Consider the following 22431-nt stretch of genomic DNA (forward strand, 5'->3'; position numbering starts at 1 on the left):
CAAAGCCTCATGTAGGCCGACCCTCTGGGTCTGGCAAAAAGCAAGAAAGCAAGACTGCAAGAAAGAAAGAGCGAGCTGTACATGTTAACTAATTACACCCTATAAATATACTTCATTGAACGGGGTCCTCCAGGGGTCTGTAGTTGGCCCCCTCCTTTTCCCCCACTACGCCAAAAATAGCCAATCTACAAGCTCCCAATCATTGCACATGTTCTGTGGATCTTGGGATCCACATAGAAACGTTGTGGCTCCAAATAGTTATTAAGCTTTAGAAATATTCATTTGTTATATCTGCCAGGACCAAAGGCCGGGAGGAAGAGATTATGTTTTCACCCCTGTCCGGCCGTCCGTGTGTACGACTGCGCACAATCTCGGACACCGCAGGACAGATCCTTATGAAAGTTTGGTTGCACAGTCTCAGTAGGCAAACCAAATATTTTTCAAATTGGTCTCATGGTGGTGCTATAACAGCCCACTGCACATTTTGGCCTGTAACTCTTAAACTGTAGGTTGTAAAATCAAGGTTTTTTTCCTCTGGATTCATTGGATCATTATGCAACTCCCCATAATGGCCACACACATTTCCGCCTCCACGACCAGCCTGTAACATCAGTCATCATCTATGATGTCAGTTGGCTATGACATATCTATGACATATGACTCCAAATTTGGGCAAGGTTTCAGCGCTATCATAGCCCCATTGACACTATAAAATGTATAAAGTTGGGTGGCGCCATGTTAGGTTGATCCATGTTAATGAATTTATTTTGTTGTGATCGCCGTGCAGTGCTGCTGTTATTCTAGTAATAGTAACAGATTCTAGAAGCACAACAAACTTGTTTTGATATTTAAAGGATGAGCGGCGGAGTGTATGGAGGCGATGAGGTGGGAGCTCTGGTTTTTGATATTGGCTCGTATTCAGTAAGAGCTGGCTATGCGGGAGAACTTTGTCCCAAGGCGGACTTTCCTACGGTCATCGGTGTGACTGTGGACCGAGAGGATGGCAGCACTCCCATGGAGACGGATGGAGACAAGGGCAAGCAGAGCGGGACCACCTATTACATTGACACCAACCAGCTGAGGGTGCCCAGAGAAAACATGGAGGTCATGTCACCGCTCCAGAATGGCATGATCGAGGACTGGGACAGCTTCCAGGGCATTCTAGATCACACCTACAAGATGCACTTCAAGTCCGAGCCCAGTCTGCACCGCGTGCTCATGTCAGAAGCTTCATGGAACACGCGAGCGAAACGGGAGAAGCTGACGGAACTGATGTTCGAGCATTACAACATTCCTGCTTTCTTCCTTTGTAAAACAGCGGTGCTGTCCTCCTTTGCCAATGAGCGTTCCACAGGCCTGGTGTTGGACAGTGGGGCCACACACACCACAGCTATCCCTGTGCACGACGGTTATGTCCTGCAGAAAGGCATCGTGAAGTCACCCCTGGCTGGAGACTTTATGAGCATGCAATGTAGAGAGCTATTTCAGGAATTAAGTGTTGAAATAGTCCCTACTTACATGATTGCATCAAAGGTGAGACGTGCTAAAGATGCTGTGCGTGAGAGCGCACCGGCTAGCTGGAAGAAGAAAGCGAAACTACCTCAAGTTACACGCTCCTGGCATAACTACATGTGTAATACTGTGATCCAGGACTTCCAGGCCTCTGTGCTGCAGGTGTCAGACTCGCCATATGATGAACAGGTAGCAGTCCAGATGCCCACTGTTCACTATGAGTTGCCTAATGGTTACAACTGTGTCTTTGGGGCAGAGAGATATAAGATCCCAGAGGGACTGTTTGACCCTTCTAATGCCAAGGGTCTGTCTGGTAACGCCATGTTAGGAGTTGGCCACCTGGTGACCACCAGCGTGGGGACGTGTGATATCGACATTCAACCGGATCTGTATGGCAGCGTGGTGGTGACAGGAGGAAACACACTTATTCAGGGTTTCACTGATCGACTAAAGAGAGAACTCTCTCTGAAGACCCCTCCTCGCATGAGGCTGAAGCTGATCACTAAAAACAACAACACAACAGTGGAGCGACGGTTCAGTGCTTGGATAGGAGGCTCCATCCTGGCATCACTAGAAACCTTCCAGCAGATGTGTATCTCCAAACAGGAGTATGAGGAAGGGGGGAAGCAGTGTGTGAACAGGAAGTGCCCTTGATTTGATCGCCGTATTTCTCCCAGGCTGCATTCTGACACTTGTCTTCATCATATTCGCAACATCGTATTGAGTTCACCTCTGACCCTAGACTCAGGAACATTATTTTGTTTTTATAACTATTGATTGACTTTGTGTATATGTCTGTTTAACTGCTTTTATGTTGAATCTAGGCTAGGCTATCTAACTGTAACAACGTTACTTTTTCAAAGCAACGTTTTGCTTACAAAGCAAGTAAGAAATAAGCTTATCATAGGCAAACAGCAGTCAAATCTCAGTGCTTACTGGAATGAGATTTTCCACATCAACTAAAATCTATTTAATTTTCACTTTTGTTAATCATCTTTTGAAAATGATTTTTTTTTTGAAAACTGAAACTGAAAAAAGTTAAGTTGCGAGTGAGAGAGGGTCAGAAAGAGCCTATTTCACCCCTGTGATGTCAGGAGAGGCGGAGGGAGGAATGGATAGAAAGAGAGAAAGAGACAGGGAGAGAGAGAGAGAGAGATGGTGAGAGAAAGCCTATTTCACCCATGCAATACGTTGCGAAGCAGGAAGGAGGCAGGGAGGGAGGGAGAGAGAGAAAGCATATTTCCCAATGCAATAATCCAGCCAATGCTGGGTACCGAAACCTGATGCGTTTGACAACAAAGATCAGCAACGCTGGGCAAGGTGCCTTTTCTCTGTATATACATATAAACACAATGTGAATATGTGTATGAGAGAGTCAGAGAGAGGTTGCCCATTCACCCTGACACAATGTGTTCTGCTGAACCACTTCAAACCTTTTGAGATGAGTAGCTATAGGTGGTGACCTCAGAGGATTTATGAGTTTACAGTAATCACTGCTCTAATCTGGATAACAAGGACTTCTCTCTCTCTCTTATTTTGGCTTTCACATTCCTTTGTTCTCTTCATCTCCATCTATGTCCATCTTCCCATCTTCATCACACTCTCACTCTCATCCCTCTCTCTACTTTCTTTACCTTCTCACTCTCTCTCCTCCCTCCCTCCCATATAGACCCCCATCAAGGCCTATTAGATCCGCCTGCCCCTTGCCAGGCTGTTACTTGGGGTCATTACTGTCACTCAGAGGGCGGTGGTGAACGGGGGAGAGAACAAAGACCCACTTCAGCAGCGTTCTGCTCTCATTCAGAGAGCCTCCTCCTCCTATTCTACCTAGACACGTGGCCATTAATTGTGATGTACTGTACCAAGGTTTACAGGACCACTAATCTTACTGAGGAGAGGAGGCTAAAGCACAGTGCATTACTCATCTTGTTAAAAAGGAGAAAGATAAGGTCTGTTATTATTGGTGGTGCGTTTTTTCTCTCACGTCTTTGGTCCCTCTTGTTTCCCATACACGCACGTATGACAGTGTTGGAATGTGAAGTGTTTCATAACGGGTGGTTATAGGGTGCATGGTGGCTCAGCCAGTTAGTGCACAAACCATACTCCTTGTGAGCACAAGATGGACCTGGGGTAAAAAATGAACCCCCCATCTTGTCTTGCATCTCTCTCTCTCTCTCTCCCTCTTCCTGTCTCTCTTCACTGACCTATCTGAAATCAAGCATAAAACTACAAAGTAAATTAAAAAAAAAGAAGGTGGTTAGGAAGTTTCCAAAAACAGAGGGAGAGAGAGAAAGTAGGGTAGGGGGAATATCTGACGGAGGAAAATATCCAGTTACTTCAACAATCAGATCTGGAACACAAAGAGGACCTTGGAGTGCAGAGGAGCCTGCCAGAGAGTAGCAATGGTGAGACGTAATAGCACTACCCATACCCAACAACACCCTATAGCATCATTTGTGAAACGACACATACACACACACACTAAAATCCTCAGTGTTCATTTACACATTTGTAACTCACAGAGTGCGGAAATGTAACCAAATGGACCCGCAAGCCCACTCTATGTGCACACGCACACGCGCACACACACACACACACGTCGCATCCCCTGACATTCTACTGGCAGCTTTCTTTCACAGACACGTGCGCTGGCTGGGCTCTCCAATGTGGTCAAAGCTTACACGTTCTGCATTTCCCCTCGCCGGGTCACGGACCAATCTGACGGATGTCATTTTGATTTATGTTTATACATTGTACAACATTATGACCACATTCTGCTCCCACGACCTCTCCGTTATCAAACTGAGGTTTTCCTCTGAAGATTGACATTAGCAAAAAATAAATACCTTTTATTACTCTACTAACATACCCGCTGAAGGCTTTTCCTTCTTTATATTGCAAGCAAACAAGCAAGCCACAGCACCACAACTTTGTCATTGTCTAGCTTCTCGAAAACACCGCGGGGAGACCACATTATAACCTTCCCACGACCCGTGTTTGGGTCCCGACCCGGTCTTTGAAAGACACTCGTCTTGCCTGCAGGCCCTGCATGGGATCTGGTCAAAGTCTCCTTTCTCCTTCCAGCTGGCCATTGTTGTGGGACCTGATAAATATTTACTCTTCCCAGAGAGAGCGAGAGTGAGACAGAGAGCAAGAGAGAGAGAGAGAGTGAGAGAGAGAGAGTCCCATTGTAACGGATGGGTCAGAGACACTGGCAAACCAGCAGGATCTTCCCTTCCCTGCCGGCACCCAAAGACCCCAATACACTAGCAGAACTAGACCCTGACTGGATCCTCACTGGACACACTGGTTAGTGTGTGTGCATGTGCGTGCGTGCTTGTGTGTGTGCGTGTGCGTGTGCGTGCGTGTGCGTGCGTGCGTGTGACAGAGAGAAAGAGCGAGATGGGGCACCGAAAATGACAGAGAAACGGGGGCGAAGAGAAAGACACAGACAGACAGATCTACAAACAGATGAGAGGAGAGCCACAGGAGAAAGAGAGAGCGGGTGCATTTGAAAAGACGAGTGGAGAGAGGGAAGCCCGCGGGGAGCCGTTTAACACAGCAGACCACCAGCGTGCCTTACAAGACAATGGACGCAGAGACGAACCGCAGCACCAAACAATGCGTTCGCAGACAACAAGCTGTAGTGTTATGAATACACGTTATTCCTTCAGGCAGCATCTCCCACTTAGCCGGTCCTCGACAACCAAAGGAAACCCAATACTCCTGTTTCTACAGCAGAACAAAGTGGGGCATTCTCAGGTCAGGTTGAACTCAAACTGTTTATGTCAAGATAACGACAGTACCCGTCTACTTGGTTGAAAACCTCAGCCCCAAAATGACAAATCACCACTGTTGTCTGCTAAATTAAAGAAAATAAATAAACAGCGACATTGGTTTGAGATGCGCTGAGTGAAAAGGATATTAGGCTATGCCTGGTACACATTATGCAACTTTTAGCCAGAGAGCGCTGTTTCTGAATCTCACGGCTCTTTCTGTTCTAAAGAGTTTCTAACTAGGAATCTCAAGGGGTGACTTTAGGATTCCACACAATGGTCAATGCTCACGTGAACATTTCCTTCTGCAGTCTGATGAAGAGCTTGATGCTCAAACCAATATTTACTTGGTGGTATAACCAATACATCTTCATGGGAGCATTGTTCAGTGTGTGCAGACACTATATTTCAGTTTTTCACAGGTTCTTCTGTTGAGCACCTGTGTGTTCTTAACAGTTGCATTTATTAATACCTCTCTGTGGCAGTGTCACACTAAATTGATATAGATAGATAGAGATTCGCCTTTAATACACTGTGATTTTCTTCGGATATGTAAATGAAGACTAATACCCACAATCCAAGGGAAAGTCCTGTAGTCTGTTCTATACGTGCTATTAGTTTGCAAGGCCTGGTTTGTCCTGTCTGGCCATGTAATGGAAAGTGAACTACAGAACTATTCACTTTTTTAACCCCACCCTATTGTCATGATGGCGGACAGCTAATTCCTTGGCATTCGAGCCAGTAGTTTTCACGTTAATATTGCGAAAACAATGTTTTGTTGTTGTTCTGGAACAGGGAAGTGGTGGACAGACAGACAGACCAACCAACCCACCATCCTGATACCTGCCGATACCGGGGCTAAAAACTACACAAACGCCAAAATGTTCAACTAATTGTAAAAAAAAAAAATAAAGAAAAAAAGACTATAAACTAAATATTTTTTTAAGTAAACTATTTTCTATTATTTTTTTGTTTCGTTTTTACATAACATTTCTCTCTCCTGACAAATTGTTCAAAGTCAGAAGAGTGCTCATCTCCAACCTAGCAACAATGCAACATCCTGCACTGAAACACTGGCACAATACCCTCGAGTGACACATAATTGACAGATATATACAGCTATAAAGTCACGTATTTACCTCCAGTGTGTGCACAATCCAGCCACTATCTCTGATGGGATCAGAACCACTTTGTTGAGACAAAGAGAAAAGGGTGCATGCAAGAACAATACGACATTCAGTTAAGAGAGAATCAGCACTAGTCAAATAGTCATCTCTGAATGCTCTTTGGCATGGGTTCCTATCCCTCTGCCTCCTCAGTGTTACTTTCCTCTCAATGTTATTAGTCAGTATCTGGGTTGACTCAGCAAGATCTTGGTCTGGAGGAGGCGTTAGCCCTCAAGTTTGGTCCATTAACTTAACATTTGCCAGTCATCATCTGGACAAACTCTTCATAGTTGATTTTTCCATCTCCATCAGTGTCAGCCTCACGGATCATCTCATCTACTTCCTCATCAGTCAGCTTCTCCCCCAGGTCGGCCACTACCTGACGGAGCTCTTCTGCACTGATGTAGCCGTTGCCATCCTTGTCGGCTATTCTGAAGGCTTCTCTCATCTCCTCACTGTCTGCGTCCTTCATCTTTCCTGCCATCATGCCAAAAGAAAACTAAGTTAAAAAATGTTTCTTACTGCAGCTGGTCTGGCTACCGATAGTTAATAGTTAGATTGGTGAAAATGGTTTCAATTGTACCATTAACATTCGTTTGTACTAATATCCCTCTGCGATGATGACACACACACTATGAATCTCTGAAGCCATGTTGCTAACATCATGTTAATGACATCAGTCTTGCCCAAATATGGAGTGGACGGACGGGCAAAAGGACACATGAATTCTCTTCTACAGTAGATGGCTCGCCGCTCGCACGCTGCCTTAAAAAACTACTTTTAAACTAAAAAACTAAAAAACTAAAAAAAGAAACAGTGGAAAAACACTAAGTATCACCACCAGACAACCCCCCCCCCCCGCCTCCATGTCCCCAACAACCCTCATGAAACACCATTAAAAATCAATGAGTTGAAAAAGGAAAAAGACTTTAATCAGAGACCGAGACCAAAAGCGTACATGAATTTGGATGAATGGCGTGAATAAATGTGCTCATGCACAATGTATGCATATAGACCCAGCCTGCATTGTGTCACACACCGTTAAAAGCCCTGGACTTCCTCGACTACTACTGCTCTGTGATCAAGGCCAACCTCTCCTGACGAAACCACAGAGCAAAGAACAATAAACGCTAAGGTTAGCGTTGTTCTTCTGAGGTTCAAACATCTGTGCCTTTCCATCATTGATCGCTTCCTTTCTTGTGCCGTGGTTAGACGACCTGCTTCCTGTCTGGGAATAGGCTCGGAAATGAGCGATGACTTGAGAGAACTCTCATTATAAGCTGAATCATTCATGAGTCATGCGAGAATATTTGTGTCCTAGGGATTTAGCTACACACTGTCAGTGAAAATAGCCGATCGACAAGCTATAGCATTATGATGCAATGTGTTGTGAGCTTGTAGTGCAATTTTTGATAATTAAAAAAAAAACATGAATGAAAACTTGCCCAAAATAGGGATGCCAGGTTGAAAGTAGTTAAGACCTAATACCGTAATAAGGTCCTGTGCAACAGATTCAGAGACCTACTGTACTGTGGAGCTGGATTAGCCTGGAAGTGTTGAAATAAAGTGAAATAATGCCAAAATGCTTACATCTCTTTACTGTTGTGCATATGTTCAAATCATTCCCTTACACAGACAATCCATATTCATGTTGTACTACAATTAATGTAATTTTTGAATGGTGAATGCTACTCGCATAATAATACAGACATGCTTCGAATATGTCACGCAATAATAATGTACATAAAATGTCTTCAAAACCAGATTTGCAAAGATACCGGTAAATGCTTTTCTCTTTGCATTACATAACATAAGCGTGCCTGAACGTTGTAAATGAATGCTCGTTTTCCCTGACATGGGGCCAAAGCTAACCAATCACATAAATCTGCATTTGAACAACTTTCACAAAAAAAGGAAAAAAATACAATTCGGCTGAAGAAGCAGCCAAGCATCCCGCTGAGCTTATACACTGATGTAATTCCCCCGCACCTGCAGCTCGTTATGTCGAGGAGTGGTGCATTAATCACGTTTTCTTAACACCCGCCGTAACGATCGCATCACTGCAACGCAACAGTTTATTAAAATAAACAAATCATAAACGTTCAAAGTAGACATCATATCTGCAATCCCACGCCATCGCAGCTGATGCTTCTAATGGCAGATCCACGGTTGCCAGGTTGTCTGCCAACAGGGATTACTGCACATGAAAACCCCAGCCCCCGGGCGCCATCACATAGACACACAGACGTACTGTGGTGTAGTTAAACATCCCGCTAACCTCTCATTAGGCTAATAAAGACTGCTGGGTCACCTGAGGCGGTGGGTGACGACGCAGCAGCCGTTTGCAACATTGCGGGATCAAAGAAATCAGGCCCTTACTCTGTGTGTGTGCGTGTGTGTGTGTGTGTGTGTGTGTGTGTGTGTGTGTGTGTGTGTGTGTGTGTGTGTGTGTGTGTGTGTGTGTGTGTGTGTGTGTGTGTGTGTGTGTGTGTTGCATGTCAAAGACAGGATATTAAAGTGAGCAAAGAGAGATAAATGCATGGGTGGACACACGCCCACATGAAGATTGCGTGTGTGTGTGTGTGTGTGTGTGTGTGTGTGTGTGTGTGTGTGTGTGTGTGTGTGTGTGTGTGTGTGTGTGTGTGTGTGTGTGTGTGTGTGTGTGTGTGTGTGTGTGTGTGTGTGTGTGTGTGTGTGTGTGTGTGTGTGTGTGTGTGTGTGTGTGTGTGTCACAGGTTGAGCTGAAGTGTGGTGAGCTTGTCGATTGTAGGGTATTTTACCACCCTACAACGACGTATAAACCAGGCTTAGTAATCAAGGTTTCCCAGGTACAAGACAGTCAACACAGCTGCCAGGGACGGAAACGCTGGTTACTGGCAGACATGCTTTGAGACAGCATGATAAGAAAAATCGCATCCTTGCCATAAATAACAGAAAACTCTTCCCAAAGCGCTCCCGTAAACAAATTTATAAACCCTTTTTCCCTTCAACTTAAACCGTGTTAATGTGGTGTTTACCCCCCTAAGGAAAACAACCCCCACTTATTTCTAGAAGCCGTCAGCACAGCTGTGCACGGTTTCGGACCCATTTTTACCCTCTCAGAGCTAAACTAACACTCAGGATTTTACTGTGCAGGCAAGCAGGCAGGCAGGCGGGCTATGTGAGCAATGAGTCGTGGGTAAACAGCTTCACCTGGTGCTTTTTCACTGACCCAGTTGTAGCGAGCTGAAGAACAAACACTCACCTTTTACTGTTAGCTTGTCTGGACTTGCCAGACAGAGAGAGAGAGAGACAGAGAGAGAGAGACAGACAGACAGACAGAGAGACAGAGAGACAGACCGAGAGAGAGACAGAGAGAAAAATAATGACAAAAAGTGCTTTCCTTTATAGTTCCTAGCATTGCACAGTTTGCTCGTTTTCTTTGCTGGGTTGTTTGCGATTATGGGAATGATACAAACAGTATGTGCTGTATGTCCCAGTGGATGACAGTGTCGGCTAAAAGCCCAGATTGAAATGAATTGCAGGGAGAGATGAGTACTTGGTCACAGAGGAGCTGGAGCGCACGGCAAGAGTCGTTAAATTATTTAATGTTTGGGTCTTGGAAGAAGTTCAGAATTTAAATCTAATATTAAATTATTGTAGAGGTAGTCCGGTATATATCGGGCCGCTATCTGCATTTTGTGCCACATTAGGCACAAACAGATAATTGGCAGATAAACACCTTTATTATCTGGTGTAATTCTAATTTCTTTCACATGCAGGAAAAAAAAAAAGTCAAGCCACTTGCGAAAGCAAATGACAACACCTGGCCCAGTTGGCACACTTGCATGAAGTGTGTTTCAGACTAAGTGCTTGAAAATTAAAATAGGGTAAACAAAAGACATGCCTGCCTAAAATGAAAGACACATGCACAGACTGTGGACAGGGCTCCAGGGTGCATCCATTTTGGGCGCACATGCACCCAAACATCCGTCCCGTGCAACCATTCCCCCCCCCCCCCCCCCCTTCATTTGGTCACACCAGTGCACCTTACATTTAGCAGGTCTGTCTATGTGTGTGTGCAGTATGTGTGGGTGGGTGCACCTAAATGATATGCAGGTGCACCTATATGAAAACGTTAGTGCAACCAACTAAAAAGTTAGTCTGGAGCCCTGGTGGAATGTGATGCCTTTTAGGGTACAAAGACCAGTTATATAATATGTAAGGGATAATCAACGACAGTTAAGCACTGCACGTGTATGTTTATAGTTTAGTCAGTAAATGAATGAGCTGTGTGAGCCTCAAATAGCACCATCACCCAAGTTAGCAGTGGTACGTGGAGCAAGATGTCTTACCAGTGGGATGACAACGAACAACGCTCTGCACCTGTTCATGCGTTCAGATTTCCCATCTCTTTACAGCAACAGATGAATTCTGGGGGGGAACACAGAGATGATATTTTATGAGCATCAGAAGAGTCCAGGAAAGGGTAGATCCGGAGAGAGGAATCAGTGTATATTGCATAAATTAATACAAATGTTGAATGCTGCTAATCACTAAACCTGATGAGAATCAACGTATAAAACCTTGCTGACTACTGTATATAGTGAGTGGATGCTGCAGTTTAAGTCCCCGCTCATCTCACATTTCTACTCTGCTGCTAGTAGAACAGTGTTTTCCAAACAAATCCACATGGGGTCGAGCAACTGTACGGCACAAGAAGAGCCCAAAGAAATGCTGGACTGGGTTAATAATCCATGTCTATATACTGCAAACAGGTCCTTTCAAGCACAGCTGACACACAGAAACGAGCCTGCAAAACAAAAACAAGTGATGATGAGGGAGAAATTGTTTTAATTGGCAGGCAGAGGTGCAGACAGAGAGAGAGAGACACAGACAGAAAGAGAGACATACATAGAGACAGGGACTAAGAGAGAATGTGACATACTTCCTGAAAGCTTCCTGAAAGTTTCAATAGGGCCTCTTTGGGACCCTCTCAGAGCGTACACACACACACACACACACACACACACACACACACACACACACACACACACACACACACTCGTCTTCCATCTCCTCCACCACCTTGACCTTCCAACTGAGGGGTCACACCAGTGCATGGGTCCTCTCAGATCGTTAATAAGGTCAGGAGAGGTCACTTGATGGTTATATAAACTGACAGAACAACACGCAGCGGACATATACATGTGTACACGCAGACATACACACACACACACACACACACACACACACACACACACACACACATTCACCTTATTACCATGAGAGGACATTCCACTTAATTCCATGAATCTCTGCACATTGATCCTCTCCGCTACGTGACTACACTGTGTTAACGACTTTAACCCAGGTGTCCCTATTTTGTCTGTTTGGCCGTTATCGGTGAAGATGTGCCAAAATGATCCCAAATGTTGTGTGAGCTTGTAGATCAGCAATTTATTTCTACTTGTCGTACGAGAAACTCAACACCGTTGTAAGCTTGTCGATCTGCTATTTTTGGCAAAGAGATTCGGTTGTGTGCGGATCAATGGGATGTGCATGGCAGTAACACAGCGGGGGTTTAAACCCACTGGAGCGACACATACTAAACATGTATGGTCATATGTTTAAAAAGGTATCCACCTTAAACCCTTCCACTAAACAAACTGTAACTCTAACCTTTACCCCAACTACCACAATTGAACCCCGACAGATAGTAAAACTATATAGTGCACATGCAGCACGCGCACACACACACACACACACACACACACACACACACAGTTAACCGGACTGCTGCGTCCTGCAACACTGAACTGGCGGCAGTACTAAACACAACCCTATGTTGGAAAATAGTGATGGAGAGGTGAAGCGAGGGAGGGAGGGAGGGAGGGGGAGGGGGTGGGGGGGTTATGAGTTATGGTCAATTAACTTCAAATGCGGATAATTCAGGAAGTGTTGTGGAAATTCCAACAACAATGGGAAACACCAGGCACTCAGTTCCCAGACAAATATATCCCGTCTTAAATTATCACATCACGGAACAATGTATTTCCACTGTTCACCTACGTGGACAGCGTTGAAAAAAAGAAAAACTTGGAGTTGAGGAAACTGAGAGGAGAAGCGAGAAGAGAAGAGGCAAGTAACGAGAGGGAAACGGGAAGGGACAATTTGATGGAGGGAGAAGAGACGATTTGATTGGAGATGACAGGTGTGCTGTATGTCCCCCCCCCCATCCTTCTGATGCCAGCGGCTCAGGAAGGGACAGGTAGCCTAATAGCAGGGTTATGACAGGGTTAGGACATGTCCTTGGCAGCTCTAATGGTGCTGCTGAACAGAAGGCCATTCAAGCTCAACATATGGTCCATATCAACAATTACTAAGGTGTGCTGTGATACGCAGAAGATGAAGGATAGCAGTAGTCACTGAGGAGGAAAGGACGAAGGGGGGGGGGGGGGGGGGGGGGGGGTTGAACAGATGCAGAGAGGAGGGGCTTTTAGCCAATTTAGAATAATGACCTTGGGTCAGAAGGATGTATAGAACCTACTGTAATGCCTGAAAGTCCAGTCCACCTCAGTTCAAATCAAACAACCTCCCCCATCCTCCCCCTATGTTGAATGGCAGAGGGGGAAAAAATGTGTTGGTAGACAGCTACAATTACTCTAACATGGTAGTAGTAATAATAACAGTGTAGACTCTGTAGACAGACTGGCGCACATAGAAGAACATTGTAACATTGAGTTTGAATTCTGTGATCTGTTGTCCGACGCAGTTGATAGGTTGTCCAACTGTTGTGTTCTGTGGCTGTATGTTTCTATGCATTTTTGGTGTAAGCTGTGGGTCCCATGTAGACTGAGGAACGGAAAGGAATGTCGTTTTATGACGAGAATAAATCTGGTCCAACATCCATTAATATAAAGCTGGCCTGCGAAAGAAGAAACCAAGTGGCCAGTCAACGGTATAGCAATAGCACTCCTACAAAAAAAAAACATAATTTTCCAATTCCTCGATTCCAAATAGTCCACTAAAATGTACGGTCTATGTTTGAAACGGACAGCGCAAGGTATTAAGAACAAATGTCTCTCAGTTTCTGGAAAAACTTAGGTAAGATATGGTAACGAGTGTTAACATCTAATGAGTATAAGGAGAAGGTACCCTGTGACCTATGAGGTTTGTAAGGATGTGATGGCCATCCTTGAATATGCAGGAAGAAGCAATTGGAAGATGAAATTCAAAATATACTAAAAAATATATAAGATAAAAAAAATATCAAAGAAATGCATGAGTCTTGTTGTGGTACTACTTCAGAGCTTCGACTACAAAAACAGATCACTACAAACAAGTGGCTGTGGTGTCCTCGAGCGGAAATGAGAATATACTTCCATGCTAATTTAGCTCAAGTCCTAAACAGACTCAGGTTGACCCTGATTATTTCACGTACACACCGCTCACAAGCGATTCCCATCTCCCTTGGCTAGTGAAAGGGCCAGGCCCAGCATGTGTGCAGTGTGCAGCAATTACTGCGATGAGGCTTGGCTCGAGTCACGGTCAGCACTCATTTCCAGGAGAGTCACTCCAATTCTGCAGGTTACAAATCCAGGAATCTCCCGACCAATAAAGACATCTCTCCAAGGCCATTTCTGTGTGTGAAGCCCGGGGGGGGTATGGGGGGAGCATAGTGCAGAGCCCTGACAATATTGCTCACCCAAAAAACAAGAGACTAATGAGAAATTCATGTTCGCACGTTGTCGCAGCTTCTCGATCGGAGGGTTGAGGCTGAACGAAACCATATTTCGTTTCTGAAGTCCCCGCATTTTTGCACAAAATGCAGAGACACGCTCCATGTTGGAAGACACAAACGTTGCTGTTGTTGTTGATTCAGGGACAGAATCCTTTCCCTCTAAGCCGCTATTTGCTTTAGCGGTGACGACACAAGCAGAGGAATTTGGGCAATGCTTGTGTATCACAGACTCATTTCCTCTGAGAGAGGGCCATCTCCAGACAGACAGGACAGCAAAGAAGTCTGCTTTATTCACTCGCCTCAGGCTTCAAGACAGCTAGGATCTTGTGGCCATGTTAAACATTGGCATTCCTTTGGTGTAGAGCTCTGCTGTGATACACGCACGTGTACACACACACACACACACACGCACGCACACACACACACACACAGACACATACACACGCACGTCATATGCAAACACAGACACACGTGCAAGCAGAGTTGTAGGGGCATAGGCAAACACAAACACACATACATGTGTAGAATTCCTTGGGCATAACAAGAAACACAGACAAAGACATACACACACACAAATAGAGTTGCATGGTTGTTGGGGCCTGCCACATTTAGTCACACAGGCGTACACATACGTACATACATACGTACATACACGCACGCATTAACGCACACACACGTGTACACACACATATATGCAAGCAAGACACACAGACACACATTATCCTTTACGGTCACATTTTTCTACCATTCTCCTAGTAACCAAAATCCTAGGAGGAAAACACAAATTGAAAAATAGCTAATCTTATCTGATTGCAAAGAAAAGAGGTGTGTGTGTGTGTGTGTGTGTGTGTGTGTGTGTGTGTGTGTGTGTGTGTGTGTGTGTGTGTGTGTGTGTGTGTGTGTGTGTGTGTGTGTGTGTGTGTGTGTGTTGCAATGACGTGAATCATTTACAGCCAGGGCCAAATTTTAATTTGATACACAATATGGTTGCCAATGACTGTAATAGATTGTCACAAAACATCAAAAGACCTAGCTCCTCATTTGTTTGTATTTTTCCATCTCAGAAAAACGGAGCTTCTTATCTTCACTTATCTGACATCTGTGTGTCAATGAATTCAAAAGAGGCCTTTCCGGACAAAGGGAAATATCTCTTTAACCCGCCATAATCCCTTTTTTATTTTTTGAAGATTATTTCATATTGTACTTCAGAGAAATGAGTCATGGCCTATTGGAATTCCCGTCGGCTTACAGTCCTGTTCTATACAAACAGGAGTCGCTCCCGATTGTAATGGATCAAAGTAGCCTCATAACTCCAGCCCTGCTTTCAAGTTTACCAAAGGACAAGCATAAAAAGCCATAGCACGCTCTCTGTAATGGGATAAAGTCAAACTAAAGCTGCCTTGAGAAAACTTCACTCATTCAATAGAGAGTCCATGCCAAGATTTACTCCAGCACTTCGCTTTTCTCCCTCCCAACCTTTTCTATCCCTCCTTTCTATTCCCGCCATGATATTTTTCCACCTTGTAACTCAATGCAATGCTACGAGTTGACATGCCAGCAAAATTCAATACAATTCCAGCGAAGGAAAAAAAATGTCACATGAAAAGAGCACTTAAGGATGTATTTTCCTTAAGTGCTTGACAGTCAAGGAGAAAAGACGTGAGCCAACCAAACAAATTAACCACCTCTTCACTTCATGGATTTCTGCCAAGCATCCTCCCCCCCAACTCTCTCTCTCTCCCTCTCCCTCTCTCAGACTTGCATCTTATTTCAGCTGTTCGATTTCATGCTAGATATGTTAATTGCGGCTGAAAGTTGCAGTGGCGCCCATGCGGGACGTCTGTGGGTGTTTTTAAAGGCAGAAAGAAAAAAGAAATCCCCGTATCGGATGACATCGGGATATCAACATGGGAAATCTTGTGTGATGAAAGGAGTGTGGTTGGGGGGGAGGAAGGAGACAACAGCAAAGCTAAAACCGTCTGAGGTCATCGACGCTAAACAAATCAGATGATTAGAGCATGGAGAGAGAGAGACGGGGTGTGTGTTAAAAAGGGGATTGTAACGTCCTTTGGATTAAAGTCAGAGCCACAAGTTAATCCCATTACACACTGTACGAGCTACCTGACCAAATCCCTGTAAACCCTTTAAACACTACTGAAATACCTTGACCAAAGGCCCTGCCACACCTACACACCTACACACACACACACACACACACACACACACACACACACACACACACACACACACACACACACACACACACACACACACACACACACACACACACACACACACACACACACACACACACACACAATAATTATGCATGTGTCCAACCAAGTATAAACAAAAGCGCATGTGTACAGTAAGTCCACACATACATCCATACACATGCACCGATGCACACATACGCAAGCATAAACACAGTCAGACACAGACTAACATACTGTACCCGTCATCTTCATTTGTGTATGGTTGAATCACCAGTCAGTGGCTTTAAAAGTTATATGATCTTCTGTAGGGGGATCCAAGCTAATAGAAAGTTAGGCTGCACCAACGCTCCTGATTTCGTGTATAGAGGGGCGGGTGTATAGAGCCTCAGAGAGATTGCGGCTGCATCCCATTGGTTCACCGATCTGTCCGTCAACCCCCGCCCCGTTAACACAACATTACGAGCGACGCCCACTGCACTCTGGTTGGTTGGGGAAATGAACACTTCCTCATACCGGGTACACCGACGCGTTCCTCCAGGCTTTTATTTTTTAGCAAAACTAAGCAATAAAAGCCTGGAGAACATGCTATAATTTAAGCCATTGTTAATAAGAATCAAAATAGAAAAATGTAAATCTTGTTTAAAAAAAACCCCTAATGATGATGTCACTGGTAGGCAGATTTCTGAAGTGTCCACAGCCCTCCTATGAGACAGACCGAATAGAATTTGTTTTTACCGTTTTAGTTTTATCATGAGCATTTGTGAGGACCAATTATACGAAGATAGGTCCTTTAAGTGGTTAATCAGACTAATTGATTTAGTTGATGTGTTGATGTATAAAATATATACCAAATAATTCTAAGAAAAACAGGCTTCTAGATGTCTTTGATTCATTCTAATCTAATAATCAGCCCTAATCTTCTCCAGATAAAGAAGAGAATGGAGGTAAATATTGGGTCTGACACCTTTTCCTCCCGCAGCATCGACTAAATCATCTTCATTATCATTACAGCACAAAGAGATTATTCTTCTGGGTAAGTTTAAAGTTGCCCTGAATAAAAAGTCATCCCAGATAAAAGACTTGAATCATTAGCTGCGAGAAAGTTTGGCGTGTGTGAAATTATCCATAAATTAATCATTAACTTCATTCAACTAAATTGTTCACCACTGTCGTTGTTACAGTTGTGGTGTGGCCATCCACTTGTGTTAGAACGATAAAAACAAAAGAATAGTTACAGTTATGGTTATAGTTACGGTATACTTATAGTGTTTGGTGTGGACGGCCCATTACGGGTCTGTAACTGTGGCCTGATGCATGGGCCAAACTGGGGATCCTTGAAATTTAAAAAAAAGTTGAGAATCACTGTCCTGAACCACCTTTGCCTTGCACAGCGGACGAGCCTTGACATAAGCTCACAGAAGTTATTTTCAGTAGAAAATCATCAACCATGAAGAGTTCCAGCATGACTGTCGCTCACAGAGGAGAAACATCAGGCTTTCTTCTGAACCTAAACGAGTGAAACGAGTATCAACATTAGGAAGAACGCAGTGGAATGACACCGACACCGAATGACACTACTCCGATCAAATGAGAAGAGGGTGAGAATGTATGTGTGTGTGTGTGTGTGTGTGTGTGTGTGTGTGTGTGTGTGTGTGTGTGTGTGTGTGTGTGTGTGTGTGTGTGTGTGTGTGTGTAATACGGGTGGGGGCGGGGTTGCTGCCGCTGCTCGGCGCCCTCTTGCAGCTGTTCCTGTGTGCCTTGGTACGGGCACTGTTTGTGTTCCCAGGAGAGGGTTGGACAAAGCGCTTCCAGGTCGCCTGCGAAACCTGCCTTCTCATTACCAGAGGTCAGCCTGTTGGAACACAACACTGACCTCTCACGCCGAGGGGCTGCTGAGAGAGGAGAAGGGGGTGGTGTGTGTGTGTGTGTGTGTGTGTGTGTGTGTGTGTGTGTGTGTGTGTGTGTGTGTGTGTGTGTGTGTGTGTGTGTGTGTGTGTGTGTGTATCGTGAGTGCGTGTGTGTGCGTGCATAGGAGCACATGAGTCAGTGATTGTGTTGGCAAAGGGACTTAACAGTGGAACCAGAGGAGTGGGGAAGGTGAGTGAGTGTTCACAGTATAAAAGGTCTTCATCCCTCACCCTCTCACTTTCATTCAGCCCCATCGTCCATCTTGAGGCCGCTAAGTTGCTCGTTGTGGGCTGTTCCGTTGCCTGACATGAATCCTCCTTTGTGATGGCTGCCTTCCACATTGGCACAGGCTAAAGCTCCTTATCAGCTGGCAAGTCATTGTACATACAGAACACTCCCTCAAATAAGGAGGTCCAAGGAGATTTAAGGCACCGATTTGAATGTTTTCGTCAGCCGCGCCCCTCCCACCTATTCCCAGCTTGTGTTGGGGGGTGTCTGGTATTTGGCACATGCCCTGGTGAATGCCTATAGATGGCATGGCTCTTGGATCGCAGTCGAGCTCATTAGCTCGACCCCGCTGTTGCGTTCACTCAAACCAGACCGAAGATCTGATGGAGGAGGGGCTCAAGACGGAGTGTGTGTGTGTGTGTTGGGGGGTTGGGGGGTCCTTGGATAAGGCAGGCCTTATAATGGCTTCCTGTACTTATGAGAGGAAAACACAACAGAGAGAGGATGTGCGGATGATGGTGATGATAGAGACAGTTTTATCCCAGGGCTCTCTGATGCCATGGTCTTGGCATCGTAATGCCTAATTAACCACATGAACCATCGTGTCCCTATTCTGGGCATGTCATATGCAAAACGTACCATTAAAGTAGCTGATCCACAAGCTCACAACGCGATGTGATGCGTTGTTTTGTGCGTTGGAAGTGGCGAGCTTGTAGATGAGATTTGACATACAACAAAGTATATAGTGTTTAAGTGGTTGCGCATAGAGACGTGAGTTCACGTGAGGTTGGGGGGGGGTGTCAACATCTGGACCTCGGGAGTCCCTGATGATCTCCAATCTGTGACTCTGACTCAACCAGTTAACAATACCCAGCTCCTGCAGCTAGGCAATTGTTTCAAACTTTTGCCACGATTACGATTAGTGAACGATTCTTTTTTAAGTGGCGAAAATAGCAGATCTATATCCTTGCTAGTATAAAACAGGATTATGTGGTTAATCGGACTAATCAAGTTATTCGATTATACGAAATCTATAAGAATTTCTTCTTGCCGATTCGTTGATTTATAAGAGGGAAAAAAGGGGGAAAAACCTGCTTCTCAATTATTCAATTAACCTACATGAGCAAGATTAAGTCAGTTATTGGTTCTAAATATCGGTTTCGGTATACCACCTCCTCCTCCTCATCTTCCATATTCTTCCTCTTCTTTGCTTCCTCCTTCTTCACTCCTTTGGGACAGGGATAGACCCTGTCATTTAGAGCCATGTGAAAAAACCCAATTAGCAGGAATCTGAGCGGTGCGCGCCAGGCTGGACGTGAACTTGGAATATGCAAAACACACAGGGGCCATTAAAATGAGGGCCACGGCGAAACGTGATCGAGCGCGTCAGCAGGTTGTTAAAAAAAATAAGGGCCCCCTCAAGATCAATGTAATTACCAAAGCTTTTATGCCCAAGACTTTTCCGGGCAGAGCAGCGAGTGGCAGCTGAGGAGGACGAGGGATATGGGTGGGGGGGCACAGGGAGGGTGGGGGTTCAACACCAACAGAACCCTCCTTTCAGCTACAACCACAGGAGAAGAAGCAAGCACCTCCAGCTGCCTTCCATCAACAGCTATAATAGGAGGAAGGGGAAAAAGAGAACGCAAGGACGAAAGAAAAGAGGTCCGCAACACCTGCGGGGGGGGGGGGGGGGGGGGGGGTTGGTTGGTGTCAACAAATGGACCCGGCCCGGGGTCCTCGGGCCCCGCGGTGATGCACCCAATAAATCCTTGTGGTTAGCTACAGTAGCGCGCCTTGTGCCACTTAAAAGTTGACCCCCAGAGGGGAAGTGGCAGTGACCCGACCTGGAAGCTTTAGGATTTAAAAATGTTTTTAAGGCCCAACTGATCGTTACAAAGACAAAACTCGTTCTGTTTCTGCCCGGAAACAGAGGATGGATAATAAGGAAAAGGAGGGGGGCGGAGCGGAGGTGCACGACCTGAAAGCACCCTCAGAAATAATACTCATTATTTTAGTGATCCTGAACAAAACAGGTGTTTGGTTGTTGTTTTTATTACTCAACTAATTGAAAGTGTTATTTCTACTAATTTAATGACATGTAACATTATGTGAACTAAACTCAAATACACCAAAGTTTCTATATATTTTTTTTTAATAAAATAAAAATAGAGCTACAAGCTCTAAGCTACTATATAGGCTATCTTCACGATTCGTAGTATGACTAAGCATATAGGACTTAACTTACATTGCATTTTTATACTTAAGACTAATCATCATGTTTAACCCTACATATTTCATCGCACAATGAATAGTGAACATAGACGATCTATACGCTCACATCGTAAAGCAGCACCACCCAAAATGAAAAAATACCCTTTTTTTGAAGATGGGATCCCAGATTGAGAATCACCATACCTCCAACCTAATCCAGAGCCACACAATGAATGAGAATGTGATTGACCCTTGAAGACAACTTCACAAATCACAAGAAAGCCGTGCCGGTGAAGCGCCACAGAGGAAGAGGCCTAAAGGACTGTATAGTACGGAGTCTCCTGAGGTCCATAAAACCTGCTGTGTTTACAGTAACGGGAGGGATGGCACGGCTCAGGTCAGGCCTGCCCTGCTATTCCAGATGGCTGACAGAGACCAGGCCTGTTCTTAAACACACACACACACACACACACACACACACACACACACACACACACACACACACACACACACACACACACAGGGACTGATGACAACGCACACAATATTTCTATACTCATTACTCAGAGTCTCACACAAATTAAATCACAAGCAACACTCAAGAATCTTCTAGATGCTTGCAAAGAGCAATATGTTCAACAGAAGAAGAACCCAGTTTGTATGAATATGCTTGGCCTCTGTACACACACACACACACACACACACACACACACACACACACACACACACACACACACACACACACACACACACACACACACACACACACACACACACACACACACACACACACACACACACACACACACACACACACACACACACACACACACACACACACACACTCTCCTTGACACACAGTGCTTGACAACAGAATGTCTCCAAGGTTCTACATTAGATGAGCCACATTCCTGCAACAGACAGAGAATCCAGGTTTTCAACACAGCTGTCCTGTCAAGGACAACAAAAGAGAAAAGTCTGCAGACATCAAAACTCACCTCAGTGAGGTTTTATGTCTGCAGTAATAAACACATACAGTACAGTGAGTACACATGAAGACAAAAGAATCAGTTTGGCCATAAGCCCCATGTTTTAAAAAAGCTACTGTTTCCGAAGAAGGCAGGGAAAAATCTGTCTGTCCTTCTTATCTAACAAAACAAACTTTTTTTAAAATGGATTCAGAACTAGTCTATAGACGAATGTACAAATCTGAAACATGCCACTGCCCAGCAAATACTGAAGAATCATTACACTGCAATGTGTTCAATCTGCATTTGTCGGGAACGATGCAAGTTGGGACTGCATGCCCCACCCAGTCATGCTATACCCTTCGTACCCTTTGTCAGAGTACCCGTTGTACCTGTCTGTCTGTCTGTCTGTCTGTGTGTGTCGATTTTATGTCCATATATGGAGATCTCTGTATCCGTCTGTACTTGTCCCTTTAATGCCCGGATATGGAGATCCCTGAAGTCAGTATAATGCTAAGGCTCTGTACTGTATATGCCCGTAAGCATAGCAGTCGGAAAATGGTTCTGGACAACCGGAATTCCATATATGCCAATAAATGGGCATATTGGTGGTTTTGGGACAACCGCCGATTCGACTTCACGCACTCCCTTCGGTCCTCGGAGATATGCGTTCCGAGTTTGAACTCGATCGGTACTGTGGTTCTCGAGGAAAGAAACACGCAT

At 44.8% G+C, this 22431-nt stretch overlaps 2 protein-coding genes across 3 annotated transcripts in view; one reads left to right on the forward strand and one right to left on the reverse strand.

Moving 5' to 3' along the window:
- disp1 (dispatched homolog 1) overlaps positions 1 to 22431 on the reverse strand; it is a 115426-nt gene that overhangs the window by 71716 nt on the left and 21279 nt on the right. For both annotated transcript variants that reach the window (XM_084082680.1, XM_084082679.1), the window contains exon 3: positions 10789 to 10867. The gene's annotated coding sequence lies outside the window, so the exon portion shown is untranslated. The remainder of the gene's footprint in view (positions 1 to 10788; positions 10868 to 22431) is intronic.
- On the forward strand, positions 823 to 2288 carry LOC311062683 (actin-like protein 6A). The gene has a single exon (XM_084081889.1). It carries the CDS (start codon positions 856 to 858, stop codon positions 2164 to 2166), a length of 1311 nt encoding a protein of 436 aa, XP_083938015.1. The 5' UTR covers positions 823 to 855; the 3' UTR covers positions 2167 to 2288.

This window comes from Gymnoscopelus microlampas, assembly GCF_963454915.1.
Source record: "Gymnoscopelus microlampas genome assembly, chromosome: 16".
NCBI classification, from domain to species: Eukaryota; Metazoa; Chordata; class Actinopteri; order Myctophiformes; family Myctophidae; genus Gymnoscopelus; species Gymnoscopelus microlampas.